The sequence below is a fragment of the Protopterus annectens genome, chromosome 2.part0, assembly GCF_019279795.1.
Source record: "Protopterus annectens isolate FY-2018-M chromosome 2.part0, PAN1.0, whole genome shotgun sequence".
Classification (NCBI taxonomy): Eukaryota; Metazoa; Chordata; order Ceratodontiformes; family Protopteridae; genus Protopterus; species Protopterus annectens.
In genome coordinates this window covers 1,961,253,236-1,961,274,726 of record NC_056728.1, presented here as the reverse complement: position 1 = coordinate 1,961,274,726, position 21,491 = coordinate 1,961,253,236, and the positions used below count along the sequence as shown (strand labels likewise).

The following is a 21,491-nucleotide window of genomic DNA, read 5'->3' as shown; positions in this document are numbered from 1 at the left end:
TAATGCTGTTGGAAAATCCTGGAATCTTCTCCTCAGTGACCTCTCCTCACTCACCTCTATATCACTCTTCAAAAACAGACTTAAACTTTTCCTCAGAACACACTGGCTATGCCCCTGTACCAAACCTGACTAGTCATCTCTCTCTTCAAACTTGGCTTTGCCTATCCATTTCTTCTCACCCACTGCTATATCCTCCTACTAACTATATATTTTTAATCTCTCTCTATAATACATTATTTCTATCCTCTGTGGATACTTATTTTTAAGTAACTCCTTTATTAATATCACTATACAATTAACTTCTTTTTTCTACTATGGACTCTACCTGTATGAAGTTTTTATACCTGTAATTTGCACTGTTATGATACTTGCCCTCACTGAACATCCTGTGCTAACCTGTATATTGTACTGCATATGTGACTGTTGTTGCTGTTTTTTTATGCTATTTGTTGTTGTATTTGTATTTGATTGTTTATGTCTTTGAGCTTATCTACCCGGGCCTCTACCGAAAATGGACATGTATCCAGTTAGACTAGCCTGGTCGACCTTCCACCCCCAGCATACTTCTTTCCAATTTCTTTTTTCCAAATAGTCATTTTATTTTGCAGATAAGGGAAAAGTTTAATTTTGCCTAGGTTATATTATCAACTCATCTCTGTTCCAAAGAGTGCACTCAGTGTGTTTAATGTCTTCTCTATGAACTGCACCTAGTGAATTCTTTAACTACAGACAATACTCATTTGCAGCTTGTTATATCTGTCCAAATATTTGTACTCTGTATGTATAAGTTCATTTTGTATGAAGTGAAGTTGAATTTTTTTACTTAGTTAATATGTTGTGTTTCAGTATTAGGTTTTGTAATAACTTTATTTTTCAATAACTATATTATGTCAGTGTGGAACATTTCTCCCCGGTCCACCACTGAAAATGGGATATTTTCCCAGTCAAACTTTTCTGGCAAGCAAATGCCAAATAAATACAAATAAAATAAAATAAATAAACAGCTTCTCCAGATATTGCTGCAACAGGTTGATCAGAAAACACACACACACACACACACACACACACACACACACACACACACACACACACACACACACACACACACACACACACACACACACACACACACACACACACACACACACATCATCTATTTATCTATATCTATCTAGCTATATAAATAGATATTGATATATATTATAATTTGGAAAAACAGTTGGCATAATGGTTAAGGTCTTCACCTTCCATGCACAAGGTAGAAGGTACAAGGTTTGATCCTGACCTCCAACCAAATCCTGTTTGGAGTTTGCATGTTCTCATTTTGTCTCATGGCTTCCTCCCACCTCTGAAAAACATGGTGAGTGTTTTCATCTCAAACTCACTAATGAATGCAGCTGTGGTCAGCATTGCAGACTCTACATGGTGCTCTATAGGGAGAAGAGTTGCATAGACCAACCTCTTGAGGCATCTACTGTGGTGTGCAGCATCCTCCACATACAAGAACATGGATCACAGACTGCATGCTGTGGAAGCGCTAGCCAATGGTGTAAAATATAGCACTAGGTGATTCGGTCATGTTGATGAATTTCAACAAATTCATAGATAGTTACCATTTTAAACCTGCCTACTCTGACCTATGCCAGGGACTCAGACTAATGGTGGGAGGGGTGTATTTGACCCAACTGGCCAGTGCAGCAGCCCTGGGATAATAAGCTACTGGCTGGCCATTGTCCAGTTGTCCAGCTTGGGTTACTTGGGATAGCTCTGCTGAGAGAAAGCTGGATATAAAATCAATCAACCTGCCAAACATGAACTAAGAATTAATAAATTCACTGACAGACTAGAGCTTAGAAGTGGATGACATGATGGTATGGAGGAAGTTGTAATCCTACATTTCCAAGATCCAAGATGGAAGGGCAGTGCAGCAAAGCCATTTGGCTTAGGATTCAGAGTCTACTACTTAGGAGGATGAGGACAGGCTAGAAATTGTGTCAGAATTATGTTGAGAGAGAGGCTTCAGAAGGCAGTAAGAGATGTCACCAGAATTAGTGACAGACTCATGGCAATTAGACTCCAGTGTTTAATGACTGAGCAGTATTCATAATCTCAGCCTATGCCCCCCACAGCAAGGTTGTTATAGTGAGGAAAAGAGTGCATTTATACAGCAGTTGCAGGCCCTACTAGATAAAGCAGGACAAACATGAATTGGTGTTAATAATGGGTGACTTGAATGCACATATTGGGACAGATAGATCAGGATATGAGGACTGCTTGGGTCCACATGGGTGGGGGCAACAGGAATAAAGGAGAGGCCATTCTAGACTTCTGTCTGGTAAATGGCTTGATTGTAGCCAACATATGGTTCAGAAAGAGAGACAGTCATTAGATCACACACAAGAGTGGCCAACATGCAACTCAGGTCGACTTTATCACAGTAAGAAAAGGGCGCCTGGGTGGAATCAGTGATTTCAAAGTCATTCTCAGTGCAACAGTTGGCCAACAGCATAAACCACTGGTTGCCACAATAAGCTACAAGCAGTGGTCAGAAAAGGCTCTAATGTGAACAGAGACCAGGCTGAAGACCTGGGAGTTGACTGGAGAGAAAGCACAACAGTTAAAGGAATTACAAATGCTCCAGCACCCCAGGAAGAAGAGGAAATAGGTGGAGTTGAAGAAGAATGGCAGTGCCTCAAAACAGCGTGTATGAGGACTACAGAACACATACATGGCTGAGCCCCAGATATGAAAATAAGGAACACAAGGAAAGCTGGAGGTGGAATGCAGAAGCCCAGGAAGTCATCAAAAGAAAGAAGGAGTGCAGGAAAAAGTGGGAGATAGAAATGACTGACCAGGCTAGGAACTAATAGTGGTTGGCTAACAAAGAAGCTAAGAAAGCAATTGCAATAGCAAAGAATAGAGCATCAGATGCACTCTACCATCTCCTGGAAAGTGACTCAGTAGGTGGCAAAAGAAACTATATCAGGTTGCAAGGAAAAGATAGAAAAATAAAGAGAACAGTCAGACACCCTTCATAAAGGATGCCAGCAACAACCTACTCACCAGTCCACAGGACATCAAAGACAGATGGAAGGAGTATTTCCAGTAGCTTCTAAATGAAGAAATCCCCACAGAAGTTGTACTGTCCCAGACACAGCCTACCATGAGAGAAGAAGAAGAGCCCACCTTAGAAGAAGTAAGAACAGCACTAAAGATAATGAAGTCATGGAAAGTAGCAGGCTCAGATGAGGTCACAGCACATATGATAAAGATGCTGGGTGAGATAGAGGAAAAATGGCTCCTAAGGGTACTCATAACAGTGTGAAGAGAAAGGCATATAACATGACTGGAGAATAAGCATGCTTGTGCTAGTGTACAAGAATACAGGGGACATCCACAACTGTGGACAGTATAGAGGTATCAAATGCTTGTCAGATTGAATAAAAGTTCTGGACAGGGTGAATGATAAATGGATATACAGAGTAGTAGAAGTCAAGATGGGAGATAAGTAGTTTGAATTCAGATCAGGATGCAGCACAACTGACCTGATGTTTGCAGTGAGACATATAGTTGAGTAAACAGTCTTCGGTCTCACAGAAGGGTTTCCAAGTGTAAACAGTCTTCAGTCTCACAGAAGGGTTCCCAGTGGGAGTGGGTGTACATCAGGTTTCAGCTCTGAGCCCACTGATGTTTACACTGGTGATAGACTACATTAGCAAACTTCTAAATGTGATAAGTATAATGATGTAACAGTAATGGGGACAATTCCCTTAAAAAAGTACTGTGAGATTTTATTCAGCCCCAACAGGGTGTGCTGTAAGGAAGCTGACTAGGATAGAAATACCACACACAATTGTCTTGAGTATGCACATAGACAGAAGCTTTGCTTTTGACTACCATGTGGCCACAGTGGTGAGATAATCCTTTTATGTTCTACAACTTGTAAATAAGAACATGGGATCTAGGTCCAAAGAGGTCATTACTCCACCCTTATCAGACCAGTCATAGAGTACAATGCTTCCATCGGTATGTACCTGAGCAGACATATTCAACAACTAGAGTGATGTCTGAGGTTTCTTACAAAAAGAATACAAGCTGTAGCAAACTTGCCTTATGCAGAGTCCCTTAAAGCCCTTTCCCTCTACTCAGTTTCCTATAGATTGTTGAAAGATGATCTATACCTGGCTTAAAAGGCATATGCATACCCCACACTTATGGATCTCCTGCATATTTGTAAGTCAAAGAGTACCAGAAACACAAGGTCTAGGGACCTGAACTTTGTGTGTGACTTTAAAAAACATGCTGGAAAGACAGATATATGTCCCAGAGACTCCCCCCTCCTATGGAACAGGCTTCCCATCCTTGTGAAGCTGAGTTCGTCTACTACCCAGTTTAAGTACATCACAGACCAGTGGATAGAGAATAGGAAATTCACACAGGGCCTGTCACCCATGTTCCTTATAGACAGAGTAGCTTATAAATGCCTGGCACTCAGTGTCCTATTTGGATATAGGACATAGGTTCATAGGTTCATAGGTTCATACTAGGCTATCTGCCCGAGGGCATTTACAAGCCTAGCCCATAGTTTTGTGGCTTACGCCACCCCTTTAGTATGGGGAACTATACCCATTATTTTGCTGTGCCTCTGTTGAGCAGTGACACTGAGGTAATCCCTGGGGTATATCTGCGATCTCCCATCCATTGGTCAAGATTTCTCTTGAACAAGGCCAGCGAGGTGCTCTGCCTCACATATACCGGGATTTTATTCCACAGCATAGGGAGTCTTTGGGTGATGAATCTATCCCTCCAGCATGTCCTATTAATAGCCGTGTCGAGGTTTAAGTCTCCCGCCCTTGTGGCTCTGACGGATCTAGATTTTTTGAGGTGAAGCATATTCATCAAATCTGGGTTTGACATGGCCTTGTATGTTAGGCAAAGGTCACCAGGACATCATTATTCTTTTGGAAAAACTTGGCTAGGCTTAAAAAGGCCACCATGGTCGGTAGCTTAGTAACAATCTATGAATTTATGGATTTGTCTCCATTGCCTGCTAGGGTTTCCACCTTTCGTCATAGCTAAAACCGGAGTAAGGCCACACCCCTCACATCACCAGTAACCCTGCCCATCCCACCCCCTCTCCCGCCCAAATTCCACCAATTTTGTGACATCATGACGACATCACCTGGTGGGGAATGCCCTCTTTTTCTGTTCCTGCTGCGTGGTTTCGGCTGGTTTACTATGCTTTTCTGTAAAAAAGCATAGTAAATCAGCCAATTTACAAACTCCAATAGTCTGTTTCCTTTTTGAAACAGGATACTGGAGTTTGTACAGTGTGAGCAGGAGCACCCCCGAATCCCTTTCTGAGATTGCACACTTTGTGGGGAATGGAAGTAATGTTTGAAACAACACATCACATACTACTGACTGTACTCTCCAGGTCCTCTACAGTTAATGACCCAGTTCTCCATCCTTCCTGATACTTTACTGTACTAACAAATACAGAACAACTATACTTGTACACCCACATTTGAGTACTCTATCTTTGATTTGGTGTTTTTTTGTATAATGTAAGTGCCTGCAGGAGATACCAGCCTTTACAGGCACAGTCAGTAAGACATCTTCTAAAGCTTTGTGTTTTGAGGACTCTGCTCCGCTTCTACAATTAAACAAGTAACGCTGATGCAGAGAGTCCTCTGCTTCTACAAATAAACAAGTAACGTTGAAGCAATCTCCTCTCACTGCAGTTCTGTTACTTTTTATTGAATCTTTAAACAAGAAAAGTTTAACAAGAAGCACAGAACAGTGACAAACTGGTATGTTTACAAAAAATGAGTAAATACAAGTCGGTAAGTATTCTAACCTAAATTACAAAATCCCATCAAGAAAAATACTAAGTTGACATTCCAAATACCGATACTTTTCAAGAATGATGGAAATAACAGTATTGGTGATGAGGAGTCTACAGTGGGAAAAAAGTGCTGTAAACTTAGTCTTTACAAAGTCCTTATGGACACAGAGTTTGAAGGCTCTAGCGTTACAAAGCCCTTATGTACACAGAGTTTGAAGCCTCTAGCGCAACATACACACCACCCAAGCAGTACGCTGTAGTCACAAGTGGCCTCATGAAGTTCAATAGACAGGTTGCCAGACACAGTGTTTGGTTCAGCAAGGTGTATGCTCACCTGACAATGGTAACCTTATTCAGCACTAATGTAGGCTGCCAATTGTTCCAGTCACAATAATAAAGCAAAATTCCTACTAATGGGGATTTTTTTTAAATGAACAATGGAGTATTCCAAGTTCCTTTTTTCAGCACGATTATGCTGTATAGCAGTTGCTCAGTGATCCTTTCATTCTTCTACCCCTCTAGGTGTGAACAGGAAGGAAAAACCCTGTCTGCTGTGGACGTACATTTTTCAACTCCTCAATGGTCCTTTTCTAGAAATCAGTGAGTTGAAAGAAAAATGTGGTTCAAAAAATCCCAGGTTCCCTTTCAAGATCCACATGGAGAGAGTTCCCCCAGGGGCAGAGTGGGGAATTCAAATGGTAGACACTGTCCCCATGGCAGAAGTGGTCCACATAATCAGGGTTCTAGAGAGTCCTTCTCTAACAGATCCGCACTCCTGAAAGGAGGTCCAATTGTTCACCTCTGGAGGCAGTCAGGGATCATCTATCCCTGCACTAGAGAGCCTGGTTAGAAATCACAAAAGGTCCATGGGTGCAGAGGATAATATCCACAGGTTATATTGTACCACTTTCCCATTCCCCTGTCAGTTTCAAAGAAAATCCCAAGTGTTCCACCCTACCAAAGGGTAGCAGCCACATTAGAAATAAACAAGTTGCTAGAAAAAAGTCATCCAAGAGGTTCCCCCAGACGAAAGAGAGTCTGGAACGTATTCAAGATTCATTTTAATCCCAAAAAAATACAGGGGACTGGAGACTAGTCTTGAATCTCGGAAAACTAAATCAATCGGTTCAGCATACAAAGTTCTGGATGGTCACTGTTCAATCCATTCTGCCTTTTTTGTACAAGGACAACTGGAGGTGCGTGATAGATCTTCAGGATGCATAGTATAACATCAAAATGAACAGATGATCCAGAAGATGTCCTATTCTCGTGTTCCAGTATTCATAATCTTAGGGAGTTGCTGTCTGCAGCACCGGACATCTGGCCAGTATACCAAAATCTTTCATCCAGTGGTACGTGCGACGTAGAATGCAGGGCCATAAACTGACGTCAACTATAACTGTGACGTCTGCACGTACCCAACTCAGAATTTTTCTGCCACAGTGAGAATTAGACGTCTGTCCACCAGTTCAGAATTATGGCGTTTGCTTGACATTGTCCATCCGCTTTCAATGATCGTTCTCAGGTGTCCACTCAGAGATAAGTACCCTTGTGGGATTTTTTTTTTGCTTATTTGCTTTTTGTCAGACGTACATGTCTTCTGCTAAGGGAAAGTGTGCTTGTGGTAGGCAAATCCCTTATAAGGGCACATACGAGCAGTGTTTATTTCATCTAGGGAGGCTCACAATTACAAGGCCTGTAAGATCTATCAATCCTTTGTTCCGAAACCCCTTAGAAGCCATCTAGCAGCTTTAAAACTGTATTTAGAAAACCAGCGACTTTGGCGTTTGGCATTCAGAATGGAAAGTGAAGCGCCCCCTTCCGACAAGTTGCTTAGGAAAAAGGCCAAGAAAATTTGGCCTGACGCCTTGGCTGCGCCTCAGCCACCTGGTGTTATCCTCGAGGCGGATATCAGCCCAGGATCGCTCTGGATGCCGGGTATTGCACAGGAACCAGGAACTGAATCAGAAACTGGCTCTGCAAATACCCAGAGTACGTCCGCTGAGGTTTTTCAACCATCACATCCTTATGGTGAGGGGGAACCATGGCTTATTGTTTCAGAGGGCCTTGCTTCTACTACAGTCTTGGAAACCACTATAACATCGGCTCCTAGGCCCACTTCTGCTCCCTCTTCTCCTTTAAAAGGGAAACAGAAGCAGAAGCACACTACAAAAGACCCTACTCCTCCCTGGGAGACCTTTTCCCAAACTCTGTTTAAGGTTTTTCAGGCTCTTCAGACCCAGATCTCTCAGGCAGGCCTACCTATTGCCGTTCAGGAACTCTCTGAGGAAGAGTCTTCCTCTTCAGATGACTGCTTAACTTATTGCTCTCAGTTGGATTTGCCCAAAGACTTTGTTACCCCAGAAGAAGAAGAATCTCTTACTCCTGACTCCCCTGGAGAAGATATTTCCTTTGGGATACCATTTCCCTACTCAGATAACATTTCAAATGGGAACTATCAGATGTTTCTGAGACAAAAAAGAGATATGTTGAACTCTTGCAGATGGCACAGCCCTCACCATCTGCAATTCCCCCCTTTCTTCCTGCATTTCTGGATTCTTTCTCTGCTGCCTCACAAAGCCCAGAGTCACAGTCTCCTGCTTCTAAGAGGCCAGACAGATTTTTTAAAGTGTCCTTCAGGAGCAGTACCTTTTCAAAAATCCCCCAGCAGATCCTGTGGTGATTGCAGTGTCACCAGATAGTCTTCTAGGCAACTTTCTTCTTCTTCCTTTTCCCTACAGATAAAGATGGTAAATTTAGGGACAGGTTGGGGAAGAAAGTTTACACTTCTTCCACTTTGGCCATTAGGGCTGTTAATTGTCAGACACATATGGCAAAGTTTGCCTTAGATTCCCTGACCAAGGCCTTTAATCTTCTGTCAGAGGTTCCAGAATCTCCTGTTAAGACTCAAATAATTATCCTTCTGTCCATGGTCTCTCAAGTAACCAGACACTCCATCAAGTGGAGCTATGATGCCGTAGAAGCTTTCTCTAAGTCAGCTGCTTCTGGTTCTGTGCTAAGGAGATTTTCATGGCTGAAACTTCAGCCCTTACCTTTGGATGTTCAAGATAAAATGCTAGATGCACCTTTGGACAACAAAGCCCTATTTGGAGATGCCTATGCAGAGCTACTTAAGTCTCTAGAGCAAAAAGGCAAAGACTTACAAAACTTAAAACATCTCCTAGTCTCACCTCTTCCCAAATTTCATAGAAATTACCCTCAAAAATGTAGCTTTGTCAAGTGACAATCCCTTCACCCCTCTGCTCAGTCCAGGGGATGCAGACATACCAGAAAACAATCTGCTCTGAGGTCTTCTACCACCTCCACTCCATCCTCCTTTCGGAGGCAGCCAGACACAGAGAAAGCTCCTCCACTGTGACTCTCCTTCCTTAACCAGCTCCACCCCCCATCCCCACTCTCCTGGCAGAAAACCATCTCAGACAAGTGGGTGCTTTCCATCATCGAGAATGGATACTTTATGACCTGGTGGGCTACCCCTCCCTTACAGGGGATATCACAACCCCCTCAAAATCAGCTCCTACTCCTCTCACCTATCCTCAGTCAACTTCTGTCTCAGGGTTCTGCAGAACTAGTACCAGAGGATCAATTCGCCAAGGGATTTTACTCAAGGATATTTCTGGTCCCAAGAAAAGATGGTCCTTGGAGACCCATCCTCGACTTATCCCACCTCAATCTCTTCCTCAAAGTGCCTGCCTTCAAAATGCTAACTTTACAGCACCTCCTTCCCCTCATACCTCAGAAAGCCTTCATAATCTTCCTATATTATAGGTTATTGCTAATATCCAGTCAATTAAACTCATGACACTGCAAGGATTATGATTTTTCTTTCATTTTTCCTTATGTTAAATTGCTGTACTTGTTGTGTCCGGAGTCCGGTTTTGAATGAAATTGGTAACCGGACAATCTGACAGAAAACCAGACAGTCCGGTCAAAAAATGGACAGCTGGCAACCCTATTGCCTGCTGATTTTTCAACCCCATCCTAGCCAGTTTGACCATTCATTGCCCATCACCGTGTTGAGAATAGACAGTCATTAAGGCAGCACTTAGAGTACATTGTACTGTTTTGTCTTTTTAAGTTCTACTTCCTGTGTCCACCCACTAATAACTTCAGGGTAAAATGTGCAGCTGGAGTCAGGGCTGAACCACTCTTCTCTTCCTCAAGGTGCTGACATCAGCAGGATGCCCTACTTACCCACAGAAGGTACTGCTTTTTGGTTTTCCCATTCCCCGCTGGTGAAATCTGGCCATAGTGCAAATACCCTTGTGCATGCACACTCCCTTTCTCCAGGATGCACATTGACATTCTTTCATGGCTGCATCATCAAGAGCCTGAGACTAATCAAACTCAGCTGACCTGAAGTGTAGCCCAATTCCTCTATGCGATGTCATATTTTTTAATATGCCAACATATGCAGACCATTCTGTGAGGAGGAAAACAAACTTTAGTGAAAGGAAATATTGTGCTTTTGGTACAACTGTCCTATAATACTCTTTGGCTGATCTAAATGAAATATGCTTCTTTGGCTTATGGTCTCTGGATTATATAATTGAAAAATCCATCTAATACCAAAATGGAAGGTGCAACACTTTTAAATGAATATATCACGACACTACCAAATTGAACAGTGGGCTTTCTCTTAGCAAAAGAGAACTGTGCATCTTAAACAAGACTTGGAATTTTGACCTCATTTATGCTAACTTGAGTACAACACTGAGAGGGGCATATCCAGGATTTTTGAAATTGTAAGCAAATTTCCATGTAAGTAGCAAAGGCTCCAACTCCAAATGGTACATGTTTCTGGGCAATATGTCACTTCACTACTGAAAAAAAAGCTAACCAGGGATTCTGGGAAAAAAGCCATTGCGCAATCCCAGGAAATATGCTGTTTTACATTTGTATTATAACACATTCCATTGCACACAATGAATAAATTAGTTTTAAGTTGTGTGCCTGGCTATATCAATGAGCTAAAACAGGTGTACAATTCTTAATGTACAGCTAGTAATTTGTACTTTCCATTGCCAAGTAGTATTCAGTTCTTATTTATTATTCTGTTAAGTATGTGCTGCTCAGGAACATTTAATTTCCAAAACAGTGCAAGAAACTACTTTGTATGGAAGTTTTTCAATTCCTGTATGTCTACTTAAATACCTTCTTCTGGCTTTTCCCAGTTAGGGGTCGCCACACCGGATCACCTGTCCGCTCATAATTTGCAGTGGAGTTTTACAATGTCGAGTTGCCAGCCCAGTGCCCAGCCTTCCACAGAAGGCACACACACTCACAAACTCACACCTAGGGCCAATTTAGAGTGTCCAATCCACTTCCAGCATGTCTTTGGGATGTGGGAGGAAAACGGAGCACCCGGGGGAAACCCACGCAACCACAGGGAGGATATGCAGACTCTGCACAGAAGGCACCCCAGCTGAGGATCGAACCGGAGAACCTCTTGCTGTGAGGTGGCAATGATAACCGCTACACCACCGTGGCGGCCCTATCTCTCCTTAATCACTATATATTAAAAAGCAGAAAAGATCAAAACATGGTAGTAGAAGCAGCAAACTTAAAATGTCCTAAATCAAAAAATAAAAAAATCATTTTGAAATATTATTAATATTATACAGAATTATTAACTATGTTAGTTATTCAGAAGTAATCCAAGCAGGGTAGATGGTCTGTTTCCAGTTGAAAATCCTTTGTTAATCACACAGACAAGTGATCCAAACAAAACAAAAATAAACAGAATGACAGTTTCATCCCAAACTTTCTGACAAATGTAGCTGTTATCAGGTATGGGAGTGGTTTATTTAGTTTTAAAACAAAGTGTAATGGTATACCTGTCAACAAATACATATCCCTGCTCCCATCCTTATCAGTGTGATATTCAAGTTGGCACTGCAGTCCTTACTAAATGTCCTAATAATTTATATCTTATGCACTTTAAATAAAATAAAAAAAAATAAAAATGATGTGGTACTTCTTATTAAACAGATTATTATTAAACAAAGTATGTGAATTTATCAAAGATGTTATAATACATGGTTGGAAATATTTAAACATTAGACCATTTGGCAATCAAAACAATTACATTTTGACATCCATTTAAAAAAAACATTGTCCAAAACATAATCTATTTCCATAAATTGTTGTTATAAAAGCTTGCTTTATTCCTTTTACACTTCTTCAGGTCTGTGTACAAGAATCCTAAAAATGTACATCTGCAAAAAAAATCTTACTAAAAGTAACCAATATGTATATTAAAAACAATAAACCAACATTTAAACAATACTACAGCCTTATATGCATATTTAATGAGTAAGTTAAGCCAGAAAAAGTATATCAACTTAGTGCTGGCCAGTGTGGGACAGTAGAAAATAGTGTCCTTATAAAGTTAGTGAACATTCCATGTAAAATAACACTAAAATCAATACTTAAATAAGGATAGTGGAAAAATAACATAAAATTAGTCCTGTAAATAATGCTGTAATTTTCTAAGTTCTAGCATACTTTTAACTAAACAGTAATAATTTAGTCCAGGCTTTCTGAAAAAGTTCAGCTTTAATTGCCATATGAGTTCACGTTTTTCTAGTACATTCAGGATATCATCTTCAAGATCACCCATGTCTATGTGATCCAGTATCTGGAACTTAAAACCTGTGTGTCTTCTATGCAGAGAAGGGTGTTTGGCTAGTGCATTGTTTTTACAACCAGAGTGGATTTCTGGCAGATGACATGAAATCCTATGCTTAAGTTTATTTATAGTCTTTCCCACATAAAATGCATCACATTCATTGCACTATGCCCTGTAAATTACTTTTGTAGTGTTACAGTCGCCCTCTGCACTGGTTTTAATGATTTTCTTTAAATAAGGGCAATAAAAATGATCACCTTGCTGTATAATATATATATATATATATATATATATATATATATATATACAGAATGTACAATTAGCTTCACATTTTTGAGTGTTTCTCTGATATAGTTTAGGTTTAAATTCAACAAAACTTCTAATGCTCCTGGCCTTCCAGTAAACAAAAGATTCACCAAAGATGTTAATTAGATAAGGGTTTCCTGTGACTATGGCCCAGTTTTCTTTAATAACATTTTTGATAACATGATAATCCAGAGTGCATGTCAAGATGCAACTATTTTTGCATTTGTTATTTTCAGTGGAATTTTTTTAATATTCTCCTAATAGGGAGGTTGAGTGAAGGTGTTTCGATCCTTTTTAGTTCTATAATGGGTTATCTGACTTTCATAGCCTCTCACAAGGAAATCATTTTCTAAACTGTTCAGGTTTCTCAGAAAGGGTTTTATCTCTGTGGTTATTTTACGTAATGTATAGCCCTTGGACTTCATTACATTGTACTGGGTTTTTGCAGGATGCAGACTTTTACTGTGGAGTAGTAAATTAACTCTCATTGGTTTTCTGAACAGATCAGTGATGATTCTGTTGTTGTTGGTGTCCTTGGAAATCTGCATACCTAAGAAAATGATTGAAGGAGAGTTGTAGGAAAAGGCAAATTTCAGAAAGGGGGTAATTTGATTGAGGCACATGATAAGATCTCTACGCTGCAATGTGTCGCCTTCCCACACAATAAATATATCATCAATAAAATGCAAATAGCATGTGATATTCTCCATGTAGTTTGTGTTGTTTAACACAAAGTCCTTTTCCTACTTGCCCAGGGCTATGTCACCTATGCTGGAAGCCATGGCAGCCCCCATAGCTATACCAATTTTTTGTTTATAGTGTTTGCCATTGAAAGTAAAGAAATTAAAGTCCAGTACTAGATTAACGAACTTGCTTAACTTTTGCAGCTGTGCCTACGTGCCTTGATTATGTCTCTTAAATGATTCCATAGCTGCTTTTCTACAGCAATTGTGAGGCAGTACCATGTATAAGGATTCTACATTGATAGTTAATAAAATACTGTCAGCTTCCACTACAATGTTTTTTATTTTCCTCAAAAAATCCATCGAGTCTCTTATGTATGACTTATTCTTTTCTATTAAAGGTTTCAGCAAGTAGTCAAGGTAGATGGCCATGGATTCAGTAAGGGAACCTCCACTTGCCACCACCGGTCTATAGGGTGGGTCTTCTCTGTTCTTGTGTGGCTTTGGTATTCCAAAAAAAGTTAGTTAACGAGGGCATAGGCTCTATAAATACTTTTCAGTAATAAGTCTTTCTTCTTAAAATGTGATGATATTAGTGTTCCAAACATCATGTACACTTTTTATGTCATCCATGGTAAATAACTCATAAAGACTTTTATCTTTCAGCATGTTCTCTATATTTTGGTTGTAGCTAGTTGTATCAGTCATGAAAATACCTCCTCCTTTGTCTGCCTTCATTATGATCTTGGATTTGTCATTGCCTAGCTCAAGCAATGCTTTTCTTTCTCCATGTATTAAGTTATAAAGTGTTTTCCTTAGGATGTTTTTTAAGTAGTTTCCTGATATCCATCTCACACTTCACTTAGAAAGCAGTTAATGTTTGATGTAGTGGTGGACAGTAGCTGCTAGGCCTTTTTATTAGTTTCATCAATTTGTTTATTTACAGAGTCATTCATTTTGCCATGAAATTGTACCTTTAAGTTGAGCTTCCTCACAAACATTTTATGTTTTTTATGGTTTTAAGGTCAATTTCTAAAACTATTATAGATGGCATAGCAACAGGCACGTCTTGGAACATGCAAAAAGTGAAAATAGGAATAAAGGACCTTGTAAAGTAAGAAAATCTAGCAAAAAGTTTGGGCATCTGGTTACCATAAAATGTGAATACCAAATAACATAAAACTCTTCCTGCTTCAGTAGGAATGTGGTATATTACTACTCAGAAACCCATGTTCAAAAACAGAGAGGGACAAAAATGATGGAAAAATATAAGCACATTATTAAACAGGCAGTGCAAAATCCACAAGCGTTATTCAACTGTACTGCACAATTCTAAATGACAAGGTCATTTTTCTTTGCTTCAGAAAACCAGAGATGTCAGGTGTGTCTCCTCTTCGTTTAAATTATTGGTGCTGCTAGTATATTGGTCATGGAATGTGGTTTTCTGTGTACTAAACAGCTTCAAACATCATGTGTGATGGGAGGGGGGGGGGCAGAAAATTGTGTGAAAGGGTAAATCAATCCTAAAAATAAGGACATACCTTTCAAAACCAGGCAAATCACTTGCAGGGGGAAATCGGGCCAGAAAATATGAACATTCATCTAAAGCAGGGACAGCAGAGAATTCTGGCAACAGGTTATTCATACTTTATGAAGGATTGGTATAATATAAAAAAAATGATTATACATTCCTACCTTGAATTCAGCAACTGTAGAATTGAGGTCACTCAAGTACCTGTGAGCATTGACTTCAAGGGAGATGCTTTCAATGCTGGATGTAGCTTCAAGAAAGGTTTCGTTTATTGATTTTAAGTCATCCATCGAGTCCCATATGCATTTATCACACACTGGTAAAAGAAACAGAAGAAATGAAATCATTTTTAAAAATCAGAAATAACAGCTACCAAAATAAATGTAAGCTTCAGGACTTCCAAAATAAATGCTATTTTCAAGACTGTTTTTGGCTAAGCCTTATACCTAATAGTCTTTTCAATTAAAGATCTCAGGCATGTGTGAGTTATTGCACATGCAGTAGTTGTGATAAATTTCTCTTTGATCTAGAACACAGGTACTCAAGTCCCACATATGGCATTTTAGAAGAAAAATGTCTCCAAACATTTTCCATCTATTTTGGTTATACATGTAACGGATATGTTAGGTTTGAAATTCTGCAAATGCAATATCTTTTAGAATTTGTAAAGTGCAAATGCCCCTTGATGGAGAATACTAAGTTATCTAAAAAATGAAATTCCCTTTTCAGGTGATGAAATCTGGCAATTAAACCAATGTTTTTTAAACTGAATTTCCTGTCATAACTATAATCATATTATATGTTGCTAATGCATCTAAACATGTTCCAAATTAAAATAGATTCTTGTACAGATAACTTATAAGTAATAAACATAAGAAGACATACAGGTTGTAGTAGGTACTCTCACGTAAAATACCAAATTTCATGAACATCACACATTGTTCTAATACTCAGATAGTCCCACCCTGCTCAAAAATGGGAAATTGGTGTTTCTGCCTTTGATGTGGTATACAAGACTCCTTCAAGTCTTGTGTGATTATGAATACTGGAAATCTCCTAATTAGCAATACATTTAAAAATGCAACCAACCTGGCAGGGTCACTCACTTTCCAAGCAATGGCAGACAGTCATGTGTCCTGATCTAAAACCTAAGTACTTCAGATTAAAGAGATCATGTAATGTGAAGAGTCCACTAGTGATGATCATATACTATTTCCTCTACAACCCTACAAAAAAATGAAAGGGCAAAGACAGGATGAAAATGTTTAGAGTGTATAGATTTAAATATAGCGTATTTAGAAGAGGGATCTTAATGTTTTAAAATAGATAGAATCTAACCTCTGTCTTACTGAAGTCTGCACAATCAAGAAAATGACTGTGAAAATATGTGTGAGAGTACAGGGGGTGCAATTGCCACCATGATGAACGGGCCACCAGGGTAAACACTACCCCTGTTATAGGTCTGCCAGTGCTTACGATAAAAGTGTGATCCAGTGATATGCTAATGAGCTGATAATGATGGTTTCCTCACTACTGTCATAGCTGACTCTGAATTGTATTTTCTCATGGCAAAGTAAATTCACTTACTTGTGGTAGGCAGTTTATGCAAATGCTTAGATTCTTTATGAATTATAGCCTATATTTATAATGGTGCTTGGCTGACAATCATTTTCTGCAGGCTTTCATACTTGTCAGTTAAATGTGATTTAGTTATCTGTGGTATAGATCTGTTTTGTAGTTTCTCTATGCATTCTACTGATCAGTAGTACTCACAGAAGTGTGTTTTGATGTAAAAACCTTTGACTAAGTGTGATGGGACGATGACTGAATGAGAGCTCAACTGCACCCATATATTACATGGTATGTATGTATAGACACACACACACACACACACACACACACACACACACACACACACACACACACACACACACACACACACACACACACCTATACAGACAGTATAGACAGAGAAGTAAGTGTGTGTGTGTGTGTGTGTGTGTGTGTGTGTGTGTGTGTGTGTGTGTGTGTGTGTGTGTGTTTGTGTGTGTGTGTGTAAATATATATATATCTATATATATATATCTATATCTATATATATATATATATATATATATATATATATATATATTTATTTATTTGCATTTATTTACTGGGATGGTCCACTGGACCATGGTGAGCCCATTTTCAGTGGAGGCCTGAGGAGAAAATCTCCACAATCAATTATATAATACATACAACACACAATACATACAACAGAATAGATCAACATGATAAGTACATTAACTATGCAAGAGTTGCAGTAGACAGTTGAATGAGCAAGGTAAAAATCTTGGTACATTATTACATACAACGTAATGTCTTTCGGCTTTTCCCAGTCAGGGGTTGCCACAGTGGAACTTTGGTCCGCTCACGATTGGCAGTGGATTGTTACTGTGCCGAATTGCCAGCCCGACACCCAGCATTCAAAGAAGGCACACCCATTCATGCATGCACCTACCTGCATGTCTTTAAATGCCACTCGACCGTGGGAGGACATGCAGACTGCACACAGAAGGCGCTCCAGCAAGAATCGAATGGGAGAACATTATTACATTGCAACATTAAGGATAAAGTGGTTTGTGCAATTAGAATATAACGAGATAGTGTATAAAGCTGGGATAATTAAGATACTTAAGTAAGTATCATAGTTTCCTGCAATATAGTCTGAATAATCAGTCCTTGTGAAATCCTTGGCTTAAATACAGGTAAGCAAATATAGTAGATAGTATAGTACTGCAGTTAAGTAAGTAAACTGAAAGAGAAATAATTAAATCAGGGTTGTAGTTATGTATATATATATATATATATATATATATATATATATATATATATATAAAATATATATATATATATATATATATATATATATTTGTATATATATATATAAAAAAATATATATATATATATATATATATATATATATATAGATATATATCTATATATATATATATATATATATATATATATATATATATATAGATCTATATATATATATATATATATATATATATATATATATATATATATATATATATATATATGATATATATATATATATGATTTACTAGCATTTTATTGACCCTACCTTATATGACTTTGTTAATATCAAATCGTCCAATTTGGAGTATTGTTTTTGCGAAAAACGTTACAACGAATTCCACCTGTGTAAATAGGAAGAGTATTTCGCACAATAGACATTCAGCAATAATTATGCGACCAATGTCTTTCGGCTTTTCCCAGTTAGAGGTCGCCACAGCTGAACTCCAGTCCGCTAATGATTGGCAGTGGATTTTTACAGTGCCGAGGTGCCAGCCCGATGCCCAGCCTTCAACGAAGGCACATCCATTCACGCACCCACCTGCCTACATGTCAGTTGTGATAACTCATTTCCTGAGCACTGAGGATTGAGTATACCAGAACTACTAGTAAGGATTAACATACAGAAACATGTTCTACTTCCACGAGAACTGGAAGTATCTCCAGTATGCAGGTACAGGTAACCATAAGTGCACATGTTGAATATGTACATTGTACAACACATATAAAATCGTAAGATTGTGACAAGGAATTTTTAAATTTTGTTGGCAGGATGATGACATTCTGGATGATGCATGCAATCCAGGCATTTTGGAACAGACATATAGTACAATAAGTACACAAAAGGGTCATGACATGCTGGTTATCGCGGGATACCAGTACTACTCAGAGAATGTGTCATTAAGCAGGAAATATTGGTACTGTATTTTAAAAAATAAAGAGAGGTGTAAGGGGAGATGTATAACTGAGAGTTCACCAGACGGGGAAACACTAAAGAAACGTACACCTCGTTATTATGATCCTGACCCTGTGAAACCAGAAGCTTACAAAATAAGGCTTAGTATTAAAAGGCGGACAGATCAATCATTTGAGGACCCTTGTAAGGTAGTTTCAAAGGTATTGGCTACCACATCCACTGAGGTTGTAATTGGCTACTACATCCACTGAGGTTGTAACAAAGCTGCCCAGTGCTAATGCCCTGAAGGAAACTGTCATTAGGACATGTAATAGGGTGAAAGTGTCCACATTTCAGGACTTTAAAAGTGTAAAAGATCTAATGGCAGACATGTTCCCTATAAAAAATGGTGCACTGCTAATTAAACATGATAGGGATGGTGGGTTGTGTAATAACATTGTCTTAATCACTACAGATAATTAAAGATGTTATGTGTTGCACAATATTGTTTAGTGGATGGAACATTCCCCATCAGCAGTCATGATTGTAAACAAGTATATAGTATTTGCTCCCCACTTCCTGGGAGTGATCACCGGAAAATAATTCCTGTTGTATATGGTTCATTGTCCAGTAAACTTGAAATAGGTTATTATATATTTTGGTCCAATGTATTTGCTTTGTGTCAGGAGAATAATCTAACACTAAATCCCAGGATGATTATTAGTGACTTTGATAAAGGGGCAGTACATTCTTTTTAATGGCATTTCCCAAACACAGCTGCCAAAGGCTGCTGGTTTCACTTTTGCCGAACTATTTGGTACCAAATGCAGAAACTACATCTGGCTAGTGAATTTGGAGGAAATATGTCTTTCTCTTTGCCATGCAAGCAAATACCTGCCCTTGCATTTCTCACACTAGAAGACATATTACCCACCTTCACTAGCATTGAAAATGATATGCCTGGTTATGCAAAGCTCTTGTGCTCCTTCTTTAAGGAAACATACCTTAGGCAGTATGGGATGTGGGGGTGCACATCGGAGAGGATTCCCTCTCTCTTCAATGCTGCATTCTGGAACTAATTTGACACCTGTGCAGAGGGGTTCTCCAGGTCACAAAATGCTATAGAGGGCTGCCATAGATGTCTCCAAAGCCTACTTGGTAGAAAAAAGCTTTTCCTTTTGGATGTCCTCCATGCAATTCGATTGGAGCAGACTCATGTAGACGATCTAGTTTCTAGAATGTTATGCTGTGTTCCAGCATCACCTAAACGAAGACGTATTCAGGAGAAAGAGAATGCATTTGAAAGATTCCTATCTCAAAGGGATACTCTTATGTGTAGGGATTTTGCAGAGCTTGTTGCTAAACACTGTTATTTTTAACTGGGATATTAAGCAGTGGTACTTTGAGCCTTCCTGACTGTTTTCTTGTGTGTTCCTGCCTTCCACATTGAATTGTTTTGAAAAGAAGCATATACTATGGATGATGGCTGTGGCATTGTGCACAAACAGAGGTGTTGGATATTGCACGGTGTTAGCAGAGGTGGAAATCACATGGGAATGTTGCATTCAAGACAGGCTGCCTGGAAATTACTGATATAACTCGTTGTCATGGCTGTAATGTGGCAAATCATGTGAGGACACCTTTACCGTCACTATGGCAACATACTGCTGTGTATTTCTACAGCTCTCTCAAATATCACCGTTATTACAAGTCCCAGCCTTGAACGGAAAGCTGCATTTCACAAATTAATAGCCGTTGTGTGAATTACATTGAATTCAACATTCACAGCCATTTCTTTTGACATTTTGAGTAGTAAATGTTTACATTTTGCACAATCGGTTCACACAAACATTAACTTGCACATGGCAGAATCGCATAAATGATAGCAAACCTATACCTATACACATATATGTAAAATATATATATATACACACACACACACACACACACACACATATAGATATATGTATTTGTATACGTGTGTGTGTGTGTGTGTGTGTGTGTGTGTGTGTGTGTGTGTGTGTGTGTGTGTATATGAATGTACCTTATAGCTTTGTGTGTGTGTCTGTGCTTTGTACTTGCTTCCAGCTGAAGTTTTCAGAGTCAAGGAGCACTTTGCTGTTGACATAGTCTTAGACTGTCTCAGTTAGTGAAACAGGAATAAATGGGCCCTGCTTGTGTTTCTGTCCTACTGTTGAGATCAGTGGATGCACCTCTGTGTCTGGTAAAGGTGGACTTTACTGGGTACTTCTTTAGAGCCTTGTGAAATATGAGTTACATGTCCAGACACATAATGGGATGGTGAGGCCAAGCTCTAACCAAATAGGATTAGTTAATTCGAGCACAAAAAAGGGATACAGGCTAGGCTTATAATGGCCTCCAAGGGCAGTTAACTTAGTACCTACCTATGGACCTATGAATCTATGAGTTCCATTATTGTGGTGTAGTAATCTGTGACATCAAATGTTATCCAGTGATTTGTTTTTCTGGTAAGAACATTTTTAGTAACTTTGTCCATGCATAAAACCAATCATAATTTTTTGCAGTAATTTTCATTCCTGAATCTGAAAATGTGTGAATAACCTGCCTCATCCTATATCAGTCTCACCCACTAAATTCCTATCAGCAAAGCAATTTCTTGCCAGCATTCTCTACCATGCTTTCAGCACTCTCTACATAACTCATTATTTTGTGATATGCCTCGGGTTACAGTTTCT

The 21,491-nt window shown here is 39.1% G+C and overlaps 1 protein-coding gene across 1 annotated transcript in view; it reads right to left on the bottom strand.

Moving 5' to 3' along the window:
• LAMA4 (laminin subunit alpha 4) overlaps positions 1-21,491 on the bottom strand; it is a 1,355,623-nt gene that overhangs the window by 875,640 nt on the left and 458,492 nt on the right. The window contains exon 9 of the mRNA XM_044061904.1: positions 15,185-15,336. Within this exon, the coding sequence (XP_043917839.1) occupies positions 15,185-15,336 (152 nt within the window). The remainder of the gene's footprint in view (positions 1-15,184; positions 15,337-21,491) is intronic.